Consider the following 27,971-nt stretch of genomic DNA (forward strand, 5'->3'; position numbering starts at 1 on the left):
TGTGGAATCCTCTTTTTTTGTATTTCAAACGTCTCAAAAGGTGGACAGAACTCTTGCTAAATGTCTTTGAATGTGTACATTATGCACAACATGTACAGTAAACACACCAACGTGGGAGGTTTAACAATACAAAATAAGGGTAACGTTAGTTTTCAGTCTGATTCAGTTTTGTAAAAAATACAAACAAAAAACTAAATATATATACAGTACATTTTTTGTCATTATGGAATTATATAAATAATATTTTTAGATGATATATATGTTTTGATATATAGATAACTTGATAAATCAAATTATTTAGAATGTGTACAACTTCCAACAGCCAATGCTGTATTTTCTCACATAGTGGCTTTGATTTACTCAACTACAGAGAGGACCAGGCATCTATTAGGGGTAACGTGTTAACACTGAACAATTAACACTCAAATTGGAATTTTTCAAAATCAAATAAATATTTTAAAAAAATGCAAAAGTGGAAAAAAAAGACATTTATAAAAAAAAAAGTACAAAAAAATAAACATACATAAAAAAAACATGGCAAAAAAAAGTGCATCAAACTATTTTTAGTTTGTAGTTTTCCAGTAAATAATAATTTTTCGCTCATTGTTTTTAGGGGTTATTTCCAATTTTTTGCTCGTTCTTCCAACAGCCCAAGCACAAAAATATCAGCCACTTTTCTAAAGAAGACATTTACATTTTCTCCAATCAGTTGCATTTTAGTCAGGCTAGCTTCCCTTTTATGCAAAAACTTGATGTTCTTTCTTTCTTTTCCATTCATGAGAATGACAGCTCGGAGTGTTCAAGTGCTGCATGCTGAGCTAATACACTTCACATACTTTAACAAAGAACAAGCATGACGGACGAATGACGGACACTTTTCATTGCGGGAAGAAAAGAAAAACATCTACTTATACACTTGACAGCAGGGCTATTCAACTGGCGGCCCATGGGCCAAATATGGCCCATGAATGACATCAAACCGGCCCGTGAGTTCATTTCAAAATCAGAGAGCGACTAACATTTTTGCAGCAGATTCCTAAAAACGCCGGTCTCCTATGGAAGCTCTTTGACTAGTGCTTTTGCAGTAGGTCCTTAAAAACAGCGCTCCGGTCATATAGAGGATTTTGACCAGCCTTTGTGGAGTAGGACCTTAAAAACAGTACAACACTCACATCATATAAAGGATCTTTGACTCGCGTGTTTGTTTTTGTCCTTAAAAAGAACAGCGCAATCCTGTCATCTATTGTCAAATATCTCTAATTAGCACTTTTGCAGAAGGTTCTTAAAAATAGCAAAGCACTCCTGTCATATAGAGAGGATCTTTGACTAGCGTTTATGGAGTAGGACCTGAAAGACAGCACAACACTCACGTCATATAAAGGATCTTTGACTAGCGTTTTTGCAGTAGCTCCTTAAAAAGAGCAGAACACTCCTGTCATCTACTGTTGGAGATCTTCGATTAGTGATTTTGCAGTAGGTTCTTAAAAACAGCAAAGCACTCCTGTCATATGGAGAGGATCTTTGACTTGCGTTTTTGCAGTAGCTTCAGTAGCTAACGGCAGGGCACTCCTCTCATATAAAGAATCTCTGATCAGTGTTGGGGGTTTTTTTGTAGTAGGTCTTAAAAACCGCAGAGTGCTCATGGCATATAGAGGATCTTTGACTGGTCTTTCTTTTTCGCATTAGGTTCTTAAAAACAGTAGAGCACTCTTGTCTTTGACTAGCATTTTTTCCCCAGTATGTCCAAATTGCAGCGCGCTCATTATATAGAGGATCTTTGACAAGCATTTCTGCAGTAGGTTCATCGAGCATATCTTTTTTTTTTTTTTTTTTGGAGCATTTCTGTCACACCAAGGTCCTTTAACTAAGCACTTTTGCTGTAGATTCCTATCTTTGACGTGCGTTTTTAAAGTTTCTGTTGAATAGCCCTCGTCTCCAGTGTATGCATGAATACACTATTCGTCATTAAAGGTGCAAATAAAATACACAACGTCACATATCTCAAATGAAATAAGCTACAAAAAAATAACAAAATGACCTCTCAAAAATGAAGAGCATACTGATTGATTACCAATATCAATATTAGAATATTATAGAAAGGCTTTCTGATACAAAAATAGCACTCTTGCAATGCAATACGTTTTGCATTAGAACAGAACAGACTAACACAGTCATGGTAGAAAATAGTCAATAAATAACTTTGAACACTTAGGTGCAAAAAGAACAAACAATAAAGGCTTCACAGGAACATAAATGGGTTTTTTTTTATACATTCTGGCTCAGTAGTTATCAGGAGGAAACAACACACAGTGCGGTCCTCCATCATACAGTGTACAGTCGTGTGCTGCCCCCGTGTGGACAGCCGTCTAATCGCCTGTTAAAAGCTTGATCTTCTGCAGCAGTTTGTCCTCGATGAGCTCAAACTGCACGCTGACCGACATCTCGGCCACAAAGCGCTCGCATCCCTCCTTGCTCACCTGTTTGCAGTAGCGCAGGTCGATGTGGCGAATGCTCCCGCAGCGCTTGAAGTAAGTCAGCGCCTGGTCCGTCACCCTGTTGCACACTGAAAACACACAGTCGAGCTTTTAACAAATGGTACAGTCCGCTGTCCCCTTATGATACAAGCTGTACATTCAGAATCAACCCCTTCCGGTTCATAAAATCCAAAATCCTCATTAGGATGAGCATTTTTTTTAAACTTTACCCTTCAGCTGTTCATGTAACATTACCTTTAATTATTAAAGGCGCTCCAGATATAGAAGATGATTATTTTTAGAACCTGGACTCTTTCATGTTTTAAGCAAATACTCTGTCTCATATAGTGACCCGCCTGTGTTTATTTACTCAACTGCAGAAAGGACCAGGCATCCATTAGGGGTAAGACATTTACAATCGCTAATTCTGTACATTTTGTGCAACTTATTGTTGATTCGTGGTGTCTTGAAGTAACTGAGGCAAAATGGTTCATGCACTACTTTGATGCCACCAGCAGAGGCGCTGTTGTGTCAGTCTCAGTCTAGGTCAGTCCTGCTGGAAAAGAGAAAGGGTGGTATCCACTATTTGTTATATCGTACGACGGAGTGTTAGGGCCACATTGAAGAAAAAATAAACAAATCTGAGATTTTGAGAATAAAGTCATGCATTTATGGGAAAATATTTGTACAATTACGAGAATAACGTCGTAAATTTACGAGGAAAAACGTCTTAATATTATGACAAAGTCGTAATATTACGCGTCATCGTGTCAGAGGGAAAATAGAGCATAGCTCTTCAGGAAAGAAGTAAAATTTCCGCTTGCTTCAGGCAAGCTTTTATTTACAGGACATAACGTGCCAGCAAAACAGAGTACTTGAGCACAAACAGATTAGCGTGGCTAGCTAGCTAGCCCTGTCACTTTCGCCTTCCTTACCCCGCCCCCTCCACATGCCCAAGGCATAAGTCACCCCTTTTCAAAGCTGTCTCAGGTAGTGCCTGTTACAACGGAGTATTAAAATCATCTGAGATTTCCAGAATAAATCGTAAATTTCCTAGAAGAAAGTCGTAAATGTACCAGAAAATTAAATATATTTTATTCTATGAATACTTTTATGGACCTTGCTTTGTGCTTTGCTTTGGGCCACAAAATATCAAACTACAATGCTTCCCCAAAGTGTCTGTACAAAGTTGCAAGTATTCAATACTCCAAGAGGTCTCGTGAAGATAAATGATTATGGTTGCTGGGGAACTAAGAGGTCTCCAACTCCTGATTGATGTGTGTCCCAATACTTTTGGCCATGCAATTCAAGCCCAATGCACTAAGACTAAGCACCAACATACCTGATAGGTTGATGTCCGTCAAAGAGTCCCGGGTGGTGGTCCCGGCAGCGGTCAGGATGTTGACCGACTGGTCGGTGACGTGGTTGCAGTAGCTGAGGTCCAGCTTGGACAGCGAGGGCATGTGGCGGATGATGAGGCGCAACGTGGCGTCCGTGATGTCCAAACCGGCCAGCCGGATGTCTTCCACATTGCGCAGCTTGCTCCTGTTGTCTAACTGGCCTTTTGGAGGATGACACAGATTAGACGACCACAATGTATTCCAGTGGACAGCCTTTAAATGGATATGTGATCAAAATATGAACAGCTCTTTGTGATGATGCCTTAATAAATCCGTTGGAAGCTGGCTGCTACCTGGCCTGTTATCAGTAGGAGGTGAAAGTAGGTCCCGCATCTGGGCATCTTTCAGCCCTTCCACCCACTGGACATCCAGAATTCTCAGGAGAGGACAACTGGACGTGCAAAGAGCAGAGACGGCCACCCACGAGCACCCAGACAACTGGAGCACCCGCAAACCTGCAGCAGAGACATCATCAGAATACTGTACATCTCAATTATTCATTCATTCACGAGGACGGGACGTTATTAACAAGTGTAATGTTGTAATAGTGAGTAGCAACATTTCAAAGCGCATGCAGAGGTAGCCAAAGTTGCTGGATGCTGACCACTCATGATGCGGAAAATGCAGCGACTGCCATCTTGTGACGTTAATTTAAAAAATACATCAGGAGGTTGCCTACAGCTGTTAACATTTGTTTCACCCTGACTTTTGTAGACCATGCACCTGGTGACTATAGGATGAGTTCCACTATATGTAAATGATTGCGGACGTTTTAGACTCTCGCTTTAAGCGCTCTCAGCAACTTTGCCATTAAATGAACAGTTCTGCAATGTTCTGCTGGTTGTTGAAATAAGTAAATAAATAAGTAATTAAAAAATTGTTATTTGTCATAATAATAAAAAAAGAAATTGCAGCTGCAGCAGCGGCAGTCCGTCCGCCCATGCAGCCCACCACCACAGTTTCAAAAGAATCTTAGGGGAAACCCTGTTTACAGTACATTAGTTTATCTTATGTTGGACAAGATATGTCAACTTTCTGGGACCTACGAACGTCATTAGCTCATCAGCTCCAATCAGTGGCAGGTCTGCTTGTCAATCATTATCCATGGCACCAATGACTGGCCCTGATGTCCTGTGCACTGCTCTACATTGCTGATGAAGACAGAGAAGAGTGTGTACCAGGCAGTCTGTTGATGAGCCAGCTGAGTTGCTTCTTGGAGATGTTGGTCCAGCTCAGGTCCAGCGCCACCGGCTGCCTTCGAATGATCCCGCTCAGCATGAGGGGTGTGATGGACTTGCAGCGGTTCAGATTGATGCGCTTCCACAGCCTCTTGTCGCAGCACCTGGACAGAAAACCAAAAACATGTTCAGAAGGCGGACCGGTGTGTTGTCCCATAATGCAACTCACCATCTGTTCCACGTCCTGCACACGCGCATGCACACGCAGAGATCTCTGTGCATAAGGTGGCCAAACACAAACATCCAGGTCTCCCGCCGCATCACATGCTCCTCGCCGTCGCCCAGGGGCAGCCTGTCAGGAGGGGGGCTGATTGGAGGCGGGCGGATGACGTGGCGCTCCATTTGGACGCATTTGGGTGGGGAGCGGCAAGGAAGCGGACGTGGGGCTATCGGCGTGTTCCGGTTGGAGCTGAGAGGCGAGTGCCGGCGTGGCGTCCTGTTCTGCTCCTGCCCGCTGTGTCTCAGCCAGCCCCCGAGATCGCTGCTACCGTTACTGAGCGGCCATTTTGGATTGGACACCACTATGTCGTTCTCAGGCTCCACCTTAACCGGCCTGTGGTTCTGATTGGACAGGAACTCCTCCGTCTTCTGTTTGGGCCTTCTGTTTTGAATGGGTCCGCCTTCCTCCGCTTTGTGCGCCCTCCTGTTGGTCGACTCGTGATCGTCTGTCCTCTGATTGTTGACCGCCTCTTCTGTTTTGTCTTTGTTCGTCTCTCTGTTGGCAGGACGTCTGCAGTGATGGCGAGCTTTTAACTGAGCACCGACGTCCCCTGGCTCGCCACTGGGACCAGCTCTGTGGTCGCCCTCTCTGCCTGCTAACGTTCTCCTTAGCGGACTTAGCAGGCCTTTGGGTTTGTCCTCTGTCCTGTCCAAATCATAGTCTTCCTCCTCACCTTCCTCTTGGTCCTCGTATTCCCTTTTCCCCTTGAAATGGATCCTGTGCAAAGAGAACCTGTCTTCCTGGCGCGACTCCTGGATGTCTTCATACTCGCCGAGGTCGTTCTCCGTCTTGATGTGTCTCAGCAGCTTTGCAGTCAAAGGATCGTCCAATTTTGAGAGCTTTTTCAAAGACAAAACAACAGTCGTTAGCCCCTTTTACACCGCCTGTTACTTTGGGGTTTCTGTATCATTTTTCTGTCTAAAAGGCACAGGTGCACGTCAACATTACACTTTAATAGCCAATATCAGAGCCGTAGAAGACACAGGCATCAAATTGCCTTATGACGGGATGCCAGTTATGGTAACATTCCGCCTTTGCTGTGTTAAAGGCCAACAGGGATATATTTCAGGGTTTCAGTGTAAAAGAGGCTCCTAGTGAAAGTGATAAAGGTCTTAATGTACTTACCTTTATGTAACAAAAAAATTCCAAAATTTGAGAAAATAAACTTGAGTTGAATTGAAAACGTGACTCTTGACGTGACTGAAAACAGGAAGGTGGTGATCTCGCTGCCACATCATGTCTTTGGGAACAGTACGTCTTCAATGAAGGTAATAGTAACCTTAAATGTTCTTTTATCCCATAAAATTCCTCATTTAGATGCATTTAGAAATGTTTTGTGTAAACATTTTTGAGAGTCAACTGCTGATTACGTTATAAACGGTTGACACAACTTGCGGTTGCCATTTTGTTTAGCTAGCTAATAGGATACTAACAAGGCCGGACGTTTTGTGATTTAAAAAAATACATTAACAACACAGTTGGACTCATGCAGTGTATTAACAATACGATAAGACACTCACCATATTGTACGTTAACTGGAGAATGCACGCAAACAGAGACAAAATTGTGGCGTAAATTTTCAACATCTTCAACAATCCATCTTTGCTAATTTTTATATACAGCTCATTTGATGCGCAGGTGTATCTAATGTTGTGGCTCATGAGTTTGCCCAGTTGCTGCCCTTACCTTTCTTTTGACGTTGCCTGGTTCATCACTCGTGTCAAACAGTTTCTTCTTCTTCCTCAGCGGGTTGTCCTCCTGTCTCGGAGGCCGGGGAGAACCATCCAGGGACAGCAGAGGGTGCCGCTTCTTCGTATTCTCATCCTCTCTCCTTCTTGGAATTTCGTCTCTTTCGGCTTTCCTCTTGGCGGTGGTCAGAGCGTTAACAGTCGCAGATGACAGCAAGAGAGAATCGGCCTCCTCTTTGGCATCCCGGCTTTGACGTGGTTCTTTCAGGAGCGAGCCCGGGAGGTTTGATGCGTACTTAAACCCCGGGCCCCTTTTTTGCTTCGAGGCCAGAAGATGAGAAAAAAACAGAAGGGTACTTTATTTCTCTTGTATTTAGATGACCGGACACATATTTAACCATATCATGATGCATGCAAGTCCATACAGATGCTTACTTTTCCAGTTTTGCCAGCATGGTTACACTTTGGACATTCCCAGCAGTTCGGCAACTCATCATTGATAACCCCGCTTGAATCTTTCACCTGCATAAAAGAAACATGTCAGGGACCAATCAAACAGGATGTGTCCATTTAAAGAACTGTACCTGTAAACAGTGAGGGTGGACTATCTCATTGCAGATGGAGCACTCCATTAGCATGAGGTTGAACTTCTCCTCTTCCTCCTCAACAGTGTCCTCCTTACCCGCTTCTCCACAGACAACACACACTGCTGTGTGTGGCAGGACGGGCTGGAGATTGACATTTCCCATTAGCAGCGAGATACAGTATTTAGACCAGGGATGGGCATTTGACTGCATTTCTTTAATCACTTGTCATTTTATGTATGGATCTGAATTGAGCTGACATCATGTTGTCCTTCTCTACACAGCAAACTGGTTGAGACTGAATGAACAGCGCCTCTGCTGGTTGTAGGCAACAATGCCCTCCATCTTTGCCTCAATTGCATGAAGATGCCATTGATCAGCAATCAATTTCACCCAACTGATTAACCAAGTATGTGCATCCCTAATTTATGGGTGTATCCTGTACCAAAATATCGCAAATGCTCCTATTATCACCCGGGTGTGTGGTCTCTAAACGCAAATAACTCTCTCATTACGGGGTCTCTAATTAAAACCAGATCAAAAACATTGGCATTAACAGCGGTGGCTGTAGGCAACCTCCTGATGCAGTTCTTTATTAACTAACAAGATGGAAGCAGCTGCATCTGAAGTATCATGAGCTGTCTGCATCCAGCAGCTTTATCTACTGTACCTCTGCATGTGCTCTATCATGTTGGCAACTTGCACTACTCATGCATGCTACACTTGTTGTAGTGTTGTTTACAATGAATTCCATCCATCCATTTTCTATACCGCTTGTCCTCACTAGGGTCACGGGTAAGCTGGAGCCTATCCCACCTGACTGCGGACGAGACGCAGAGTACATTCTGGACTGGTCGTCAGCCAATCGCATCCTGTGGTATTAATGCTGCATGGGTACTTTGCTCTTTACTGCTATTACAACATTGGTTCTGTTGCTGCTATGTTAATAACAAATGACGCTTTCCTTTACACTTTCTCATGAACTCTTAATCGTTATTAAAGATTTTAAAAAATTAACTGGTCAGATTACAGAAATAACAGCCTTTCCCTAATTATCGCCTGCTTCTAATTAACACTCCGTCCTCTTAGTGGTTTAGATAAACGCCCCGGGATTTAATTAGAGCATTCACTATAGTCATGAAATGTTCTTAATTGCAGACATCCATATTTAGTTACTGTATGGCACGCAGTGTAGATTTGTGAACTGTATTGCCATCATTTCAATAGCAAGAAACCAAGCAGTACTTCTTGGAATCACCATAGCAACCATCCGGATCAGTCTTTAATGAACGACTCCCACATGGCCAAACTAAAAATAGCCACTAAAGAGGCAGGAACAATAACAGCAAAACAGGAGCAGAGACAACTTACGGCGATGCACTGCCTCATGATGCACGACTGCTTCATTCTTCCCGGCCCGCCAAACTTCTTCATGTCTTTGCAGAAGTGGCAGTCGCCGCACTCCGTTCGCAGGCACGCTTCACACTTGCGGCAACGCGTCCGTCTCCTCCTAGCGCCGGAGGTTCCCCGACTCGCCGACAGCTTGATCGCAGACGCCGGGGACGCCGACATTTTGGGTTTGGGTCGATTTGGAGGGCGGGCCTGAAAGGGAAAAGATGGTAGCATCAAACAATATCAACATAAGACTGCTTCACTGATCATCATTATCTTAATAGAGGTGCAATTTAGCGCCACCTGTTGGTTTCCATGTATAATTCTCTAGAATCCCGAATATAAAATTATGCAATTTTTTTTAATGCATTTAAAAAATGGCGTCCTATACTCGAGTCTATACAGTAGCTATTTGACACTAGACAAAACATCCATTTAAAAAATGGCGTCCTATACTCGAGTCTATACAGTAGCTATTTGACACTAGACAAAACATCTCCAGATAATGTGGCAGATTCCTAACAGTTTAACTCATTCAACAGCAAAGACGTATTTATACATTTTTATAAACCCCAACGCCTGAACCCCCCAACAATGTATTTATACATCTTTTATGTTTTTTTTGCACAAGAGGCGAAAAGTGCTGATGACGCAACTCTCCAGTAATGCATTTCACTTTCAGAGCAATTTCAAGCCAAAAAAAAAAAAAAAAAAATCACACATGACAGGAGGAAGTGAGAGAGCGTGGAGGAGCATAGCGTGCAAAAGGTTATGCATTGTAGGGAAATTTTAACGCACGCACACGCACGTGTGCACACATGTATGCACGCACATGCACAGACACACAGTTCAGTTCCAAATGTGAAAATTGTAGATAGTCCATGGTGTTATATTTGTGAATAAACTGTTACTTCGATGTAAAACAACCCCTTTTTTGTGTTGTTTGTTATAGTTATAGTTGTTAAGATATTTGAGCTGTCACAAAAGCAAAAAATATTTGTGTCAAAGTGAAAGTTATGCTTGAAATGTATCTTTTCACAAAAAGTTGGTTTTCTCCCTGTTCTACTCGGGAAGTGATATTTTCCCGAAACTTACCTATGTTTTACTGCTGATTACTAAAGAATGGAAAGAGGTAGAAACAAACTTTTTTCTGATGAAAGATGGGAGTCTAATCTTTCCTTTGGTGGGTTTCATGTTTATACAGCCATAGAACACAATATTCTGTGTGCCTTGAAAGTCCAGTCAAAATCGTCTAAAATGGTCGGTACTGACGGGGTTGTCTTTTGAAAAATGTCTGGAGTTAATGATGACTACCACCGTGAACAATATAAATTAATGCAAGGGAGCCGGGCCTGCTCAGGAGAAGTTAAAACAATGCCAAAAACAATTCAGACGTTTTTCTAGGGAAAAAATATCGTCTTATAGAAATGAAACAAAACATCCCCACATAAACCACAAAGACAAAGCACACAGGTGTGTAAAGTGCATGTGTAATATAATTGATCAACGTCAACGGCTGTTATTGATAACCGCAACCTTCAATAATATCCAGCAAATGAACAAAATCTGAAATAATCCAGGAGGAAGCATATTTGTCTTCCTTCCTGTTTTATATTAACGCGGTTCAACGCGGTAATGCAATAACCACAACTTCACAAGTAAGTGTTTGCTGGACTCATCTTCTTCTCATACAAATTCAAAGCAATGCTTACAAGGACTGATCAATTAATTGATCGTTAGTTGAGGATTTGGTCGATGGTGTGCACTTGACTGTTGCTAAAACAATGCATTACTTGGCTGCAGCCAGCAGAGGCAGTGTTGATTCAGTGTTAAGTGGAACAGTTTAGATTATTTTGAACATGCTGTACAAATTTACATCAAAGTACACGTAATAAAAATATCAACATAACATTTTTGTTTGGTGTGGCATATCAGGATGCTGATTAGACAGCGTGCTCATTGCACAGGTGGGCCTTAGGCTGGCCACAATAAAAGGACACAAAGTGTTGCGTTTATATTTTTGTTTGTTTGTTGAGTGAACATCCCATGTTTGCACAATACAACATGTCCGAGCTTATTTGATCCTATTCGATCTCCGTGTCTCAGGAATTACTGAGTTTGTTTCCTGTGTTTCACATGCAGCAGCTTCCTGTCTGAAGAAGCACAATATGACATTAGTTATGGAAATACAGTACCTCCTGGCTGCAATATGCTTCTCAATACAACAGCTGCATAGAAACAGGAGTTCAGAACATCTAGAAATTCCATCAAATTAGAAGTAACCTGTTTTTAATTAAGGGATTAACTGTTCATTTCCAATGAAATGTGGTCAAATGACACTACTGCTGAGGTAGAGGATGAAGAGGAGAACGCATCCGTCAAGAAGGTCCCCGGAGGCGTCTTCCACATTTAGCTCCATGTTTCTACTTCAAAGAGAAACGTCGCTCATTGCTACGTTTCACACACTCGCACTTGCAGTCATTATTGTGCGTTAAAGGAGGGATGGAGTGGAATGGGGGCTCGCTTACAGTACATTTCCAACAGCGTGCACTTACAATGTGCTCTATTTTGTACAACTGGCTAATGGAGGTGCCTTTGATCTCAGTCATCATTGCTGCTAATGTATTCTACTCTCTTTCTCTCTCACACAGACACACACACATTTTAACACACAGTGTGTGGACATACAAAAATGGGGAAAACAGATGAAGCGTTCGCAACAAAAACAAATGCTGCAGATCTTGGAAATCAAGATCAGATGTCTCTCAGTGCAGAATTTTCAGCATAGCAACAGCCCAATTCCTTTCCTCAAACAACAGAGCCTGTGACACTCACACACTTGTAACCAATAAGATGTGTATTGACAGAGAGGGGGCATACATAGCACAGTGTATTCTTCTAAAAATGGCAGGAAATGGAGTGACACAGGCAGTCAGATGTGAGGTTACCAGACGGGATTAAGAGGGAGGTACTATTGGGGGGGTGGGAGTGTAATCTGCCCTGGTCTATTTGTTCTGGGGGGTTTCAAAAGGGGATTACAGGCAGGAAGTCTGTTCCACAAGGGAGTAAAGTAATGGGAATATTGTATGCAAGTGGCACATCAATCAGAACAAGTTAACAGGTTGCAATTTTTTTTATGAAATATAGGAGGAAAAGCATGAATATCTACAGATGTATCCTAATCTCAATTTGATGCTCAGATTAAAATTGATCTTTTGTGTCTGTATGCAATAAAAATGCATGTCCAAACAATTATACGTTATAGTTACAAACAAAAAAAAAATCAGGAAATACATTTTTTTTAAACCAATCAACATATGTTTGCATAAAAATGTAATTATAATATATATATAAAATAAATATAATATAAATAAAAAATAACATAAAACAAAATGTAATATAATATAATGAGGAGAAGTGGCATAGAAAATGGATGGATGGATAATAATTATTATTACATACATTGTATTCTTTTATTTATTTTTAGAGTACAGAAAAATAGGTACTTATAGTAATTAGATAAACTTTTAGTAAAATCAAATGGGATCCACTTCAAAAAATGCATTCTAAAAATTCTACTTTTATGGTACTGTCTCAAAATATGTACCTACTAATTTAATTGTATATCATTGTGATTATAGTTTGCAGTGGGGTACAATTACTTTGCATCATACTGAGAGCTGTTTGTGGTATTTTGCTATTATTATTATTATATTTAATATTATTATTGCTATTACAATATTATTGTTTCGCTACAAGAGAATGGATCAAGTGGTTAATACCTGTGTAGTTATTTTAGCAACTGTGAAACTAAACAAAAATCAATAAACAAGCAAGGGAGATACAACTCACGGAAATGCTAAACGAGCCTAAATATACTATGATTTATCTACCTGAGGGTGCCAGAGGACAGTATCTTGCAGTACTGTAAATAACTAAAAAGTAGAGTTGGGGGTTTTATCAACATGCAAACATAATACGCTATTATATCAATGATGCACAGCTGTTTCATTCCTAAAGGTGTTTGCATAGTTTGCGTCATGCTTCCGAGTATTTTGCAAGCCAATTTAACATTCAAATAGTTGCCTAATCGATAAAAAGTTAAGGACAAACATGTAAGAACAAGGAGGCAGAATTAATGTCAAATGTCCACAGTCAAGTGGAACAAGCACCATTTTCATGCTAATCCTTCAGCAATTCCTCAGAGATAGAACAGTGTCCCCTATGTGTTATGTCACACGTAATCGGAAGAAATGCAATAAATACATTAGAAAATGAAAAAGGTCCACAAAATTGAATTCACTGTTTGTATGGGAATTTTCTTCCATCGGCTTCTCACCCACAAAATCAGCCCTGCCTGAGACTCATTAGTGAATAAACACCCTTCTCCAAGGATTTACCACGCTAAAACGCACATGCACACACAGTAAATGTGTCAGAAGGGCACAAAAAGCAGCAGCTATTGTATGTTTTTATGGAGCTCAGCTTGCCTTGCAGGGCTGCTGCATGCATTCCTCTAGTGGACTCACTATGTATGACAAGGGAGGGGGTGTTGGGGTGCTAACCTGCTCAGCATCTGAGTCGTAGTCCTCATCATCAGCGCTCAGCGACATGGCCATGGCTTGTTTTTAATCACACACTAGTGTCCAGCACGCAGCGATCTGACATGGCTGCAGTCTCCTCCTCCTCTTAGTCCTGATAGCCTGCAGCCCTCCCTCCTTCTTTCCCTCCTTCCCTGCCTGCCGTTAGCTCCCCAGTTCCACAATACCACAAGCAGATGTAGGCAACACATGACAAGCCTGCCTCATTAATACAAATGCACAAAAGAGAGGCGGTGCTTTAAGGGGGCACAGCCAATGGAAGGCCGGCGTGCATCCACATTTGCAGCAGGGGGGTGTCTGCCTTCCTCCAATGAGGAAGATGAAGTGAGGATATATTCACTGTCTCAATGCAGAGCCAATAGAGACAGATGGCACCTCATTGCAAAAGGCAAACACAAGGCAGCAGCAGGTGGAGATGAATTAGGACAGGATTGTTCAACTGGCGGCCCGTGGGCCAAATCTGGCACATAGATGACAGACTAGCCAGCAAGTGACGTTAAAAGCATCTTTTGCAGCAGAATCTGAATCTGTATCGACCCGTTCAAAACACATGCGCAGTTTCATATTTATTTTATCAACTTCTGACACCACTCTGTGCTGAAAGATCAGTGTATCTGTGATCAACTACTCTGGCTTAGGTTGCATTGTCAAGCACAAAGCCACTGAGCTCCGCCTCTCACATTCATACCATGCTGAAAACATTGAAAAATTTGAAAAATGTTGGCAATTTCAATAAAATTGAAATTGAAAATGGAAAGGTAATTTATTTTTTGTATCGAAAAAATATTGAACTGTAACACGAACTATGAATCGTTGCACCCCTACTCCTAACAGTAGTGTACTCATGTCAAATAAAAAATTTTGACAAGCGTTTTTGCAGCAGGTCCTTAAAAACAACAGTGTGAATGTCATATATAGGAACTATGACTAGTCTGCTTTTTTTGTTGTTGTTTTTTGCAGTAGCTCCTTACAAATAGTTTTATTGTTATTGTATTATTTTATTCTATTGTTATTGATAACATTAACAGCGTTTAACTTATTTTTAGACTTGTAAGACGACAAAAAAATGTCAAAATGCTATTTAATTAGTTTTTTGTTTTTTTTTACCCAATTACTGCTTTAAAAATACCTGCACAGTTTTTGTAATGGTGACGGGGGTGGGGATAATAATCAATTAACACAATTTTCAGAATGAACCGATTGTGTGGAATTGATTCCAGATTTTTGCACCTTGAAGCAATTCACGCAAAATGGATTGCAGTACCCAAGAGCCACCAGCAGAGGCAATGTTGCTACGTCATACAGTCATTCCTCACCAATTAGCACTTTGAATTGTGTTAAAACCCTTATTTAGAAGGCTGCAAACATGTTGTCTATGCTCTAACTATGAAAATATTCCATTTATAAATAATGAATTCTACTTCACGGATATTCACTTATCACAGTCGGGTCTGGAACCAAATCACCGTGATAAACAAGGGATTGCTGTATATCATTACTTTATAAGAGACAAATATGTTATTCATCAGCAATGCAGGACACCTAATTCAATATATATTTAAAACATACCTTCATGATTTTCTTTGGCCAGAACACAACAGGAAGTCCAGTGATGGCTAATTTTGGGTCATCATCAGCGTGTTCTTTTAAGACAACCTACAGATGAGCACAAAAATGTGATTATATTGAATTATACTTTGTGTTCCTTCGGGCTCTGTCTAACCTTCATGTCCTCCAGCAGGCTTTGCGGATTCTCCAGACCTTCTGGAACACATTTCTTATGTTCAGGGAGCGACTCCAGCTTCTCAACCAGCCTCCTAAGTCCGTTTAGTTCAAATTCCGTCAGATGAGTCCATTTATTGTGCCACTCTGAGGCCGGGGACGCCGAGGGGGTTTTGGAGAAGACAGGATTGCAGCTGTCCTCAGAGTCAGCAGATAAGACGTATTTCAGGTGCTGGGTCTCCAAGCAGGGATCCTCCTCATCCCTGAGCTGCATCTCGCAGGAGTAGTCATTCGTATCCTGGCTTCTTGAGTCAGAGGAGGGGCTTCCTACATACAGAAACCATAATCAAAGCCTGCTCAGCTTCTTAGGTTAAGTGATAATTCCACTCACCCATTAAGAAAGGCTCTTTGCAGATCTCCTGAGAAAGGTAGGAGCGTTTGGTCAGGCAGTGCATGTATCTCTCTAGGACGTACCAACACATCTCATAGTAAAAGGGGAAGCGGAACTTGGAATGAACCTAAAACAAAAACATCAAATCAGCCTTGACCTCCATGTTCTTAACCTGTTTTTGTTCTGTTTTTCTTTAACCAGTGTATATTTTAGCACAAAATGAACATACGAATGAGTGTGACTTGGACTGCAGGAAAATAATGGCCTCCACCCAAATAGACACCATGCTTCAGTACAAATAAATACCTCACCTCAACTATCACAATTAACCAGTTTCCTAATTTAGTGATGATACCGTAATATAGTCACTATTTTATCTGTAAAAACTATTTAGTATTATTCTAACAACCCATTTATACAAATATATGCCTTTAACAAACCTTACCTCTATTAAACACACATATACATATATACACACACATATACATATATACACACATATATATATATATACACACACACACACATATATATACATACATATATATATATACACACACACACACATATATATATATATATATATACATATATATATACACACACACACACACACACACATATATATATATATACACACACACACACACACACACACACATATATATACACATACATATATATATATATATATACATTACATACATACACATACAGTACATATATACATATATATATACACATACATATACACATATACATACATACATATATATATATATATATATATATACATTGTGTATGGTTTTTTGGCAGTACTTTGTGCTCTATAGCTGATGTAATGTGAATTATCATACTGTGTTGGATCAATAAAGTTTTTTAATTACTGTCACTTTTTTGTGTTTGTTGGTAATATTTTTAATGTATTATTTTTTAATGTATTGTTTTTAATACATTTTAATAATTAATACAAATTAATAATGGATACATTTTCTCATGTGTTTAACATGTTTCTGCGTTGTTTAATGGTATGATTTTTGTTTGGAACTTGGTTGGTAAACGCTCTTTGTCATCTTGTCACTTCCAACTACGTAACTCTTTCCATCCCATTCTCTACCTCAGACGGACTGAGTGATTGATTGATTAACCCCAGGTGGCATCTTCTCAAAGATCAGCAGCCCTTACCTTGGTTCGGTTCTCTATCTCATGAATGGTAAGCTGCATTGGAATGTTAAAGCTGTGCAGAATGTTGCCTCCGAAGACCAGCGAGTCCTCGGGAGTGTAGACGGCATGGATCCACCCTTAATTCACAAGAATGTGAATTGACAAACGTAATAAAACACATCAGGGGCTGCTAATCTCTACAAGCATACAACACACCAGATGGGATGAAGAAGGTGTATCCCTGCTTGAGCTCCACTCTCTGGCACCCGTCCGCTCTGTCTCCCAGGAATACATCGCTCTGCTTGCCCGACAGCACCCAGTCCTCATACAGCGCCAGGTTGTTAAGTGTGGGAGGCACTAGCCAGAACACCTAAGGGGGACACAATTGACATATTTATACGCTATAGCGCACTGGTGTCCAATGTACAGCCCGCAGCTCTTTTTTATTGGCCCTTGGCATATTCTGAAAATGTAATTAAGTCATTATTAAGACATATTAATAGAAATAATACTAATAAATATTTGCTTACATACTTTTTGTCCCTTGAAGACGTGATACCAAACAGATGTCCCCCCAAAATCAATGTGGAAGTCTGTATAGCAGCCCTTCACGCTCATCAAGCAATACCTAGGAGAAAAAAAAGAACATAATCACTGTAGGATATTCACAAACACTCACAGAGAGGTAAAATGAAGAGTGATGAATTCTCCAAGGGTAATAAATTATTCAATCATCTATCCAAATGGGAGTTAGGCAAGAGGAACTTTTATTTTATCTGAGAGACTCTCATGAGGACAGTGAAAAGAACATAACCGAGGGGACTGTTTGAACAGTGTTTAGTGGAGCATCCCTCTTGAGAGAAGACCGCCGTGTGCACAGTTATTAAGCAAATGCGTATTTTGAGCATATTGTCATTTTTATGCACTTTTTAGATTCCTAAAGAATCAACACTCTATTTAAAAAAAGGTGCGCACAATTCGGCAGCTTCTTTTCCTTGGGCAACATGGCTTGGAAAAAAAAGCAGTTAAAGGTCCCCTATTGTACAAAATGGACATTTTAATGAGTAATTTGTGCTCCAAGAGCCTCCATCCATCCATCCATCCATCCACCTATCCATTTTCTATCCTCACTTGGGTCATGGTGGTATGCTGGAGTCTATCCCATCTGACTTTGGGCGAGAGGCGGGGTACACCCTCGACTGGTCGCCAGCCAATCACAGGACACATATAGACACTCAATTTCATACCGATGGACAATTTAGAGTCGCCAATTAACTTAACATGCATGTTTTCGGAATGTGAAACCGGAGTAATCGGAGAAAACCCACACACGCACGGGGGAGAACATGCAAACTCCACACAGAGATGCCCAAACAGAGATTCAAACCCAGATCTTCCTGATCTCCTAACTGTGTGTCCAACATGCTAACCACTAGGCCACTGTACAAAAAAAATAATAATTTGCTTCGCTACACATCTTAAAATAAAGCTTTGACAACTATCCATCAGTCAGCTACAAATGTGGGCGCTGTCAGTTTTCATCATTTTGTTTGTTTTTTTTCCAGAAAGTAGTCTAACCTAGCGTGATGTTTAGGGATGAGGTATCGAAACACTGTACCATAATGACAACGGTGCCGACGTAAACGGTACAACCAGAATGAAAAAGTAGATATCGGTGCCTCATTTGGGTGCTAAATTAATAGTTACAATTAATTAAAGCAATTAAATGAGGCACTGAAATGAGGCAAAACTGAGATATTGTTACCGTCGCCTAATCCCGGAGTCAACTGTCATGATGTTACGGTTGACGTTGTTCACCTGCACAGACGACGGTGGGCATCTAGCCAAAACGCTCAGACCGAAAAACACTCAAAGGTTTGGTTGTACCTCACCTCAAAAGATGAAGACCCATCCACCATCATCAACTGTTTGAAGGTGATATGGTGCAAGTAACTTTGAGGTAGTAACTTTATTTTGCTCAATTAATGCACAACTCTTGCCAGCCAGTCAGCCTTTTTTTATGCCGCTTATCCTCACAAGGGTCGCGGGTATGCTGGAGCCTATCTCAGCTGACTTTGGGCAGGGTACACCCTGGACTGGTACACGACTCTTGCATGTAGGATTAACTAGCAAACACCGGTCTAATATCGTGTATCAAACAATTATTTATCAATTATCATTTTCTGCCGGAATTGTGCAAAATGTCTGCACTTTAAGTCCTGTAAGATCTTGCGATATTTTTGCACATTCTCTTTGTTTTTTATTGCTGAGTTTGCCGTGATATCTATGACAATTTGATGTGGATTTTATTTCATATTGGTGAATTTATTACTTACTTGTCATCGTATTTATATTACTGATGTATTTACATTACTATTCTGTTCAACTTGCATGTCACAAAATTCCTTAAAAATAAAAATGCATTGCCACTGGACAAAATTTGTATATTTTCCTTTTTTCATATTACCCACCATTTAAGCACCGGGTGTGTTTCAAAGTACTGATTTGACACCGGTATTCGATGAAATGCAAACAATACCCAACGTAATATTAGAAATTTTGGCAACACATTTTCTATACTATCTGAGACGTATTTAAAATGGTTGAAAAATACTATAATATGGGATCTCAGAAGTCAGAAATTGTAAAAAGTCTTCCACATTCTCTGTGTACCAGTAGGACAAATGAACTGTACAACTAATGGAGGTAAAAGAGTCCAGCAGCAAGTGGTACTATAATGAAAAAAAGATCCCCCATGGGTGAGAGTCGTTGCCTAGCAACAATCAGCTCTTACAGATGGTGGAGGGTACCACAAGTGTGCAGCTCTCCACAGTCCTACCTTTGCACTTTAGGGTATTTCATCTCTGAGATCACATTGGTGGCTTCTGTTTGGCTCTTTTTCAGATAGGAAGGCCACATGTTGTCCACCCAGTCGACCTGATCCACCTGGAAGTGTTTAAAATGTCACATTTGTGCTTTTTTTCTTGTTATAACCTAAAGACAGAGTGTTTTGTTATATTACCACAGTGGGCCTCTTGATGAGGTTCTCCAGCTTGGTGTGGCTGAACTCTAAGCTGATCACATTGAACAGTTTGTCCCGCTCCTCTTCCGGTGTCTCATAGTAACGCACAAACTGGGACATGGTCATTTCGGAGCCTTTTTGAGTGCTCACGTCCATAACATCCACAGAGCGACGGCTGCCTGCAATACGGGTCAGAAGTCATCATTTCTATATTACAAGACCCAACACCACCTATCCTGCTTCTATGATATTCATACTATACTGAGATACTGCAGAGGGGAAACTATAATTTACCATTTTGTCCTCTAGATGGCGCAAGTACACCCTATCCATGCCTTTATCCACTTGTGTATAGAAATGCATGAAGAATATGATTACAGAGCTGAATTAAGTTGGTCGGGGCCCCAACAGTGTACTTTGTAACGTACTTTTCAATCAAAGTATTGTTTATTTTTCTTCCGATGAGCATTTGAGGGCCCTGAAGCATACATGGGCCCCTTGGGGTTTCAGTGTGTGCAAAGTCTGTACATTCAGCCCTCACTGTATCCTTTTTTTAATATAATAATAATAATAATAATAATAATAATAATAATAATCATCATCATTATTATTATTATTATTATTATTATTATTATTATTATTATTATTATTATTATTATTATTATTATTATTATTATTATTAGGTAAGCACATTGTCTGCTGACAGAACAATGAAAGTGAATGGATACAAATAGTAATTGCGGCCCACTTTCCCTAAGAAGGAAGGTCACACTCTCCTTTACAACTTTGTCACATTACATGTTGGGGTTCATGTCTCCCGTCTACGAACCACAACTCCGCCAGTGCCAGCAGCACTCGTGCAGTCCCAAATGCTGCTACTGATTTGTGATGCCAGCTATTTACACAATAACGGCTGTGTGTTGAGTCATTTTCAGTGGATAGTAAAGCTATACTGCGATACAAGCTGTACACTGGCTACTCTAAAGTGTAACCAAGATTCATTTCTATAGTATTGTCTCTTGAGAAGATTTGGGAGATACTGTATTTGAGTATGTATGACACACTACTTACCAACTAAGCCTTTAATTTCAGAGACTGTGAATTCCGGATCAGGCATTCTAAAACAATTAAAAAAGAGCTTCAATCCGGAGTCAAAATACTCCAACAACCATCACAGGTATTGGATGTCTTACCTGATCCCGAGTCCTTGCTTCTCTTTGAAAATAAGAGGCACCCTTAAGGCCTCCCTTTGCACATATTCATATGTGAAGTCTGCAAAAAAACAAAAACACATGAAGACGAGAGAGAATACTTTATTAGGAATGTCTTGAGAGTGTTTATAGACCAAGCAGATACTGTATATGTTTACCTTTACCCTCCATTACGCAGACAAAGTCCGCACCATAGCGGTCGCTGGCCAGCTTCTCCTCCACGCTGAAACCCCTGATGTTTACTATTTCCTCCACATCAGACAAGTCCTCGTTCTCGTCATACATTCGCCGGCAGATGGAGCGCTTTTAAAAGGAGAAGAGGAGCTTTTTCAAGTTCCAGGTTCTCATAAGGTCATGAAGTAAAAAAACATCTTCCTTATGGACATGATTAGGGCTGTAACTGACAATTATTTTCTTAGCCGATTAATCTGAAGCTTGTTGTTTCGAGTAATCAAGTAATCGGTTAGACCGCAGACAGACCAAGTGAACATGAACCAAACATTAAAGGGATAGTTCAGGTTTTTTGACATGAAGTTGTATGACATCCCCATCAGCAGTGTACTACATCATTTTTTTTATATTATGTAAAAAGGGTTAAAGAAATATTTTGTACCACCGCACGGTGGCCGAGTGGTTAGCATGTTGGTCACACAGTCAGGAAATCGGCCTGGGTTTGAATCTCCGCTTGGGCATCTCTGTATGGAGTTTGCATGTTCACCCCGTGTGTGGGTTTTCTCCGGGTACTCCGGTTTCCTCCCACATTGCAAAAACATGCATGTTAGGTTAAATTGTCCATAGGTATGAATGTCCATAGGTATGAATGTGAGTGTGAATGATTGTTTGTCTATATTTGCGATTGGCTGGCAACCAGTCCAGGGTGTACCCCGCCTCTTGATCAAAGTCAGCTGGGATAGAAAATGGATGGATGGATATATACTGTATAGTATATATTTAAAGACAAAGCTGTGTTATTTGTTAAAAGTATCTCTGTATTGTGCCATTAGTTGTATTTTCCCCATTTTGCTGTTTTTTAAAATTTTATTTTATTTCTACTATGTGTCCAATAAAAACGAGCCACAAGGAAGCAATGGCCCCCAGACTGCACTTTAGTCACCCCTGGTCTAAATGAAGAATGAAGAAACGTGTTCTACTAAAAAGTGTTTGTGCATTGGTTTGTAACTGTTGAGCATCCATGCATTGACTTCTTATTAAAGTATGCGTTATTGAATGATTTGGATTTTGCATTAAAAAATTGTACATGTGTTGCTTTATTTCCTCAAAGGATGCAACTTGTCAGTGTTATGCGCTTCCAGTATCGCTGCTGCTCCTACTACTACTATGGTGCAAAGCGTTAGCTCAGCTAATTAGCTCCAAGCCAAGCCCCTCTGTTCGGGCGAACCATGTTGAGGTACCTACCAGCCTGCGCCCGGACTCGGCACACCTTCCCCCGGCTTGAGCCATCGCCTGGTGGAAGGGGAGTAATGTCGTCCACTGATTCAGCCTCAAAGGAGCATCTCCACTCATAGCACGTAGCACGCTGCACAAGTCCAAAACAAGGGAACCATGTTGTTGTGTGTTACGTCACCGCCAGGAACCAAAACATTGTAGAACAGCGTTCCTCTCCCCGCCCCCATTAAAAAAACGTAGCTATGTGTTTGTTGTAATATTAATTAAGACGCTCTTTTCTCCAAATAACGTATTATTAATGAAATACGGGTTCAAATAAACAATATTACACCATTTCAGATTTGATGAATCAATTTGAAAGTAAACGACAATTTTAAAAGAGCAGTTTTAGCTTATGAGCATAGTGATAGCGAGTTGAGTTAATTTATGGCTAACTACAAAAAAAAAAAATCCTGCCAAATTATATATTCTGTACACACCTGCAACCGGGTTTTTTGTTACTTACTCACATTTATTCTGTAATAGTTCAGTTTATTCGTTGTCTTTGTTATTGTTGTTTGTTTCAATAAAGTTTTTTACAAAATTAAACCGGATGTTGTGCTGTACCCTGTTACGGGCGCAAATGCTTCTGGGTAATGAAAGGCGCAGGCACTAGAGTTTGATAGCGTGTAGTTTGTAACGCTAGCATTAGCATTAACGTGGACATGTAACAAGTTTATGTTGTATTACATACTGTATATACTTAGTTGTTAGCATGCTTACCGTTTGGTACTCTCGTGTTTTGGAATAGCAACGACGAGGGCTAACGTGAGCGACTTGTGCTGTGTAAATTAGCAACATGAGCCTCAATGAGCATTCATTGCAAGCACTGTCCTGGAGGAAGCTCTATTTGAGCCGGGCTAAACTCAAGGCTTCCAGCCGAACCTCTGCTCTGCTCTCGGGGTTCGCTATGGTGATGTATTTAAATATGTTTTTCCCCACTAAGGTGTTGTCAAGTTCAGTCAGTGGCGTTTTTATATGAAAAATGTATTATTCTGCAGTACAGTACTCTCTTTTCATGATGTGCTTCTTTAATAACGTTATCAATCAAAAAATGTTATGAATCACAAACACACGAATAAGTCAGTAATTCAAGTGTAAAACAGCTCACTAGCTATCGACCATACACTGCAACCCAGATAAACAGAATTGCTAGGATTCTTTTTCCTGCTCATGTTACTGTACATGCTTCCATGGCCACTTGTTGCTAGGCAGACTTCATAGGGCTCGCTCATTTATGCTCCTCAAAACAGCCAGTTATGCCCATTAAACTGCTTGAATTGCAGATGCAAGCGGTGATGTGCCCATAACCAGATGCTGCATTTCCGACAATTAGAAAGTCAGAAATGTCCAACCTCTGTCTCAGAAAAGTGCATCGGAATGCCGAAAATTCACAGAGAGGTAGTAATCTGACAGCATACTACAATGACCGCACCCGTAGCAACAGTCGACCACCGATTTGTATGTATTCCCGATTGGAAATAATGTGTTATGTCCTGAACTTGTATTAAAATGACATTATTCAAGTGTAAAAAGAAGCAAACCACTGATAATAGTACAGTAAAAATAACACATCTAGCCATATCTTTAACGACACGGACATAATGAGAGGCGAGTCTTGTCCCCACTATCTCACTTCAACATGATTAATTGTGGCGCAAGTGTAAAAGCAAGCTAAAACTGTTAAATACTATAAAAGTCACAAACAAGTGTCAACTTTCGAGGCACATTTATTGTAAGGTTTTAGTTCTGGTCAGGCTTGACTTCTGATTTGTTCAGAGTTCCCGAGTCAGACTATTTCTGTCATAGATTTAGTAAATGTAATAAGTAGCTAACCACCAAATTATATTACGAATTTAGAGGAAAAAACAGCACCCTCTGCTGGATGTAGTGGGGCAGCGCTTTCCTGCCACTATTGCTAGATCACTAATGGTCATGTTGTCATCTGCTGTCTTTGAAGGTAGCAATGGTGGAGGTGCAGCTAGACAACAGCTACCCATACCCGCCCGCACTTCTCATCGCCTTCAGCGCCTGCACCACCGTGCTGGTGGCCGTGCATCTGTTCGCCCTCATGGTCAGCACCTGCATTCTGCCCAACATCGAGGCCGTCAGCAACGTCCACAACCTCAACTCGGTCAACGAGTCCCCTCACGAGCGTATGCACCGGCACATAGAGCTGGCGTGGGGCTTCTCCACGGTCATCGGCACGTTGCTGTTCCTGGCCGAGGTGGTTCTTCTCTGCTGGGTCAAGTTCTTGCCCATCAAGCCCAGCAAGTCCAGCAACAACAGCATGTCCGCCGGCGTGGCTGCCGCCATCACCTCCACGTCCATCATGGTGCCTTTCGGCTTGGTGTTCATCATGTTCGCCGTTCATTTCTACCGCTCCTTGGTCAGCCACAAGACAGACAGACAGTTCCAGGAGCTGGAGGAGCTGTCCAACCTCACCAGGCTGCAGAATGAGCTGGACAATAGAGGAGACTCCATTTTGCATTCTCCAAGCTCACATTTCCCATAGACCACAGCTATTTTTAGATTTTTGGTTTTCCAGGGCCTCACCTCTGTATTGTAATATTTATATACACATTTTATTTTAGAGATGTTTGCTCCATCTCAATAATGGCATAAATGCATGAAACTTGAAATCACAAAGTCTTAAATGTGAATGCTCTTTATCCATGCACTTGAACTTTGACCCCTGTCTCTTGCCTGCTGCATTTATTTACCTGTTTTTTTGTTTCCCTGTAACGTGATCCACGAGTAATTCAACTTTTATTTATGCCGCACACAAGTAATTCAGCATGTAAAGTACATTTAATGACATTTGTACCCGGGTTAATTCATGTTTTGCTGCTTTACACGTGAAGTTTGCTTAGTTTTATCGTTGATCTGACTTTTTTACTGTATGTTTTTGCAGAATGCATTGACTGGAGAAGAAAACTGCATTGTTTTTGTAAATTAACGCTGTCACGAGGCATGCAGTGAGACTAGAGTATGTATAAAGCCGGAAGCAAGTGGTCTGCATATTTTAATATAATATGCAAAAGTATATGTTATACAAAAGTATAACTTGTACTGTTGTGTGACCAATGAAATGTCTTTAACACCTGGAAAAATAAAAGTTCCTGCCTCTATTGTGAGTGTATACTTTCTCAAGGACCAACACTAGAAATAACATTGGATATACCTTGGAGTAGTCAGTGTACAGCTTGTATGGTGAGCTTATTCTGTCTAACATGGAGGATCAAGGTGTGCGGACTGTGCTTCTTGTAAAACCATCTTCATATCTTTCAGTTTTACCTAAGGACATCAAAATATGATTAATTCATCATATCACATTGGAAAATCTCCTTATTTATGACATTGTGATATTGTTGTACCTCCGGGATGGGACACTTAGTGGGTCTTGGTGCATCGTCTCTCCCAAAATCTGACAATGTTCCACATTTAGCTTCGCCTTTGACCCAAAGGCCTTCATAAAGCTGACCTTTGTCGGAATAGTAGAACTTCCCATGTCCACTTTTCCTGCCTTCTTTCCAGGACCCATCATACCAGTTTCCATTTGCTAGTTTGAGTAGGCGAGGGGGAAAATAAACATTTTATCCATTCAGTCATACCTTAAAGGTCCCGTATCATACAATTTTATACATACAGTAATAGTGTATTGCCTAAAATGTAGCCTTGATGTTGGAATTCAGACAGCTTAAGAGTAATTTTAGTAAGCCCAACTGTGTATGTCTGTAGCTTTAATGCTAATGAGCTATATTTGTCCACGCCTATCTCCAACAGCATGCATGTCCACGTTCCTTTCGGATCTGATACTGAGTGAAATTCAGGCTCGTATCAGTGATTTACCTATGTTCTGTAACTGCACATGCCCAACATAAGAGATGCCATATATCACATACAACAACGTAACATTTAGGACAGGAGGACACAAATACACTAGCATAGCTATGTGAGCTACAGTGCTAACATGACAGGTGCACTTACAGGTGCACTTTAACGGCAATATCATGCTAGTTTAGCCTATTTAATGAAGACGAGAAAAATAACAACAGTTTCCACATCTGTAGATGACTCACAGTTAATTGGCAGAGGTTTATTTTAAGATGTGTAGAGAAGCCTGCTTAAAAAAAAATGTCCAAAGCTGTCCTTTGTGACATGGTGGGCATATACACGGTGTGGGCGGATCAGAGGCAGTATGAGAGGTTTTGCCTTCATGACGTTATGAAAACACGCAACTTAAAAATGGACTTTTCTCTCAAAAGTGGAGCAAACAGGAGAGAGGTGATATATTTTTGTCACGTTTGATGCTTATAAACAGGCTTGAAGGACACATAGTACTACTAGAACATAATTAAAATGTCACTTTTGGATAATAGGAGACCTTGAGGTGAAGAAAAACAACATTACCATATCGAATGACACCCAGGCCGTGCTCTTTATCCTTCATCCACTCTCCTTCGTAGACGTCTCCATGGTTGAAGAGCATTCTTCCCCATCCACAACGCTGGTCCCTGCTCCACTCGCCTTCATACACTGCAGAGTTATCATAAAAGTATGTACCATGCCCCTATAACATAATAGCATATACTATATTGAAGGTTACTTGATACACTCAACAGCTAATGCGTTTTTTTGTTGTCTTTTACATACGTGCTTCATCCCACTTCTCCATTCACCACAGTACTTTTTTGCATACATCTTTGTGTCGGCTACAAGTACACTACAGATGCCATATCCGTCACGCTTTCCACACTTCCACTCTCCGTTATAAATGGCGCCGGACGTCTTCCACACCTGAGTGCCCCTTCCTTGGACATATGCAACAGCAAATAGCATCCAATTCACGTTAATTGACATTTTAAGTGGTTTTAAGTGACGGAGGCAACACCCACCATGCTTGTTGTTGTTCAGCCACTCCCCAGTGTATTCATCTCCATTGACGGAGTATACGGTAACACGCAGGCCGCATTTTTTGGACTTATTCTCCAGCAGGGTTGAACGTGGGGGAGCATTTGGAGGTGTTTTGATGAACGGCATAGTGGGGAGATCATGAAGCAAAAAAGCTTCATGAGCTATGAATTAGTATAAAAAAAATCACTTATATTGCATGAAGATAATCCTGACAAAAAAAACAGCAAACAGCTGCATGGCAAATCCTATATTTACAATATTTGTTTAGTTTACATGTTTAAATTAGCTAAATGTGACCATCTATGACATCACCATAGAAGTTACTTGTAAATAAAACAATTCTTACCTTCAAGCTGTATCTTTTCTGGGTAAAATCTCTGCAAGCGTAGGACTCAGGAGAACCCAGCATTTTTTGTATCCTAGCAACAGGCTAGCAGTACCAGGAAGTGTGTTTAACCCTTGAGAGGTTCTTTAAAAAAACTCACATGTTTGACCTGAATG

At 40.7% G+C, this 27,971-nt stretch overlaps 3 protein-coding genes across 4 annotated transcripts; 1 reads left to right on the forward strand and 2 right to left on the reverse strand.

Annotated features, from left to right (window-relative positions):
* On the reverse strand, window positions 1-22,688 carry LOC129170000 (lysine-specific demethylase 2B). 2 transcript variants are annotated; one of them, XM_054757105.1, is made up of 21 exons: window positions 22,524-22,688; window positions 21,266-21,410; window positions 21,090-21,168; window positions 20,968-21,014; window positions 19,897-20,075; window positions 19,714-19,820; window positions 17,409-17,502; window positions 17,091-17,244; window positions 16,896-17,011; window positions 15,711-15,837; window positions 15,321-15,646; window positions 15,167-15,253; window positions 8,976-9,206; window positions 7,605-7,748; window positions 7,456-7,542; window positions 7,019-7,339; window positions 5,282-6,171; window positions 5,053-5,216; window positions 4,168-4,329; window positions 3,817-4,035; window positions 1-2,563 (listed from the first exon to the last, which is right to left on the reverse strand). In XM_054757105.1, exons 1-21 carry the CDS (start codon window positions 22,629-22,631, stop codon window positions 2,367-2,369), a joined length of 3,984 nt encoding a protein of 1,327 aa, XP_054613080.1. In that variant the 5' UTR covers window positions 22,632-22,688; the 3' UTR covers window positions 1-2,366. The 2 variants fall into 2 exon arrangements, with proteins under 2 accessions (XP_054613080.1, XP_054613079.1); XM_054757104.1 differs by having other exon boundaries at window positions 7,019-7,347; window positions 7,455-7,542.
* A 452-nt stretch (window positions 22,689-23,140) lies between these two features.
* orai1b (ORAI calcium release-activated calcium modulator 1b) lies at window positions 23,141-25,674 on the forward strand. Its single transcript, XM_054757110.1, has 2 exons — window positions 23,141-23,466; window positions 24,514-25,674. The coding sequence occupies exons 1-2, from the start codon at window positions 23,353-23,355 to the stop codon at window positions 25,066-25,068; spliced, it is 669 nt and encodes a 222-aa protein (XP_054613085.1). The 5' UTR covers window positions 23,141-23,352; the 3' UTR covers window positions 25,069-25,674.
* On the reverse strand, window positions 24,259-27,962 carry morn3 (MORN repeat containing 3). Its single transcript, XM_054757108.1, has 7 exons — window positions 27,817-27,962; window positions 27,452-27,631; window positions 27,210-27,367; window positions 26,967-27,126; window positions 25,931-26,115; window positions 25,738-25,850; window positions 24,259-25,014 (listed from the first exon to the last, which is right to left on the reverse strand). Exons 2-6 carry the CDS (start codon window positions 27,594-27,596, stop codon window positions 25,782-25,784), a joined length of 717 nt encoding a protein of 238 aa, XP_054613083.1. The 5' UTR covers window positions 27,597-27,631; window positions 27,817-27,962; the 3' UTR covers window positions 24,259-25,014; window positions 25,738-25,781.
* Between the last annotated feature and the right edge of the window lie 9 nt (window positions 27,963-27,971).

The sequence above is a fragment of the Dunckerocampus dactyliophorus genome, chromosome 17 (assembly GCF_027744805.1).
Source record: "Dunckerocampus dactyliophorus isolate RoL2022-P2 chromosome 17, RoL_Ddac_1.1, whole genome shotgun sequence".
NCBI classification, from domain to species: domain Eukaryota; kingdom Metazoa; phylum Chordata; class Actinopteri; order Syngnathiformes; family Syngnathidae; genus Dunckerocampus; species Dunckerocampus dactyliophorus.

What these genes read in the sequence shown, in the direction of transcription:
- LOC129170000 (XM_054757104.1), bottom strand. Translation starts at nt 22,631, where the DNA reads ATGAGTGGAGATGCTCCTTTGAGGCTGAATCAGTGGACGACATTACTC. An exon ending in CTGCGTAATGGAGGGTAAAG is followed by an intron (nt 21,169 to 21,265) that starts GTAAACATATAC and finishes GTTTTTTTGCAG; the next exon opens with ACTTCACATATGAATATGTG. An exon ending in TGCTGGCAAAACTGGAAAAG is followed by an intron (nt 7,348 to 7,454) that starts TAAGCATCTGTA and finishes CTCATCTTCTGG; the next exon opens with CCTCGAAGCAAAAAAGGGGC.
- orai1b (XM_054757110.1), top strand. Translation starts at nt 23,353, where the DNA reads ATGAGCCTCAATGAGCATTCATTGCAAGCACTGTCCTGGAGGAAGCTC. An exon ending in TGCTCTCGGGGTTCGCTATG is followed by an intron (nt 23,467 to 24,513) that starts GTGATGTATTTA and finishes CTGTCTTTGAAG; the next exon opens with GTAGCAATGGTGGAGGTGCA.
- morn3 (XM_054757108.1), bottom strand. Translation starts at nt 27,596, where the DNA reads ATGCCGTTCATCAAAACACCTCCAAATGCTCCCCCACGTTCAACCCTG. An exon ending in CCTGGGTGTCATTCGATATG is followed by an intron (nt 26,116 to 26,966) that starts GTAATGTTGTTT and finishes TACTCAAACTAG; the next exon opens with CAAATGGAAACTGGTATGAT. An exon ending in CTAAGTGTCCCATCCCGGAG is followed by an intron (nt 25,851 to 25,930) that starts GTACAACAATAT and finishes TGATGTCCTTAG; the next exon opens with GTAAAACTGAAAGATATGAA.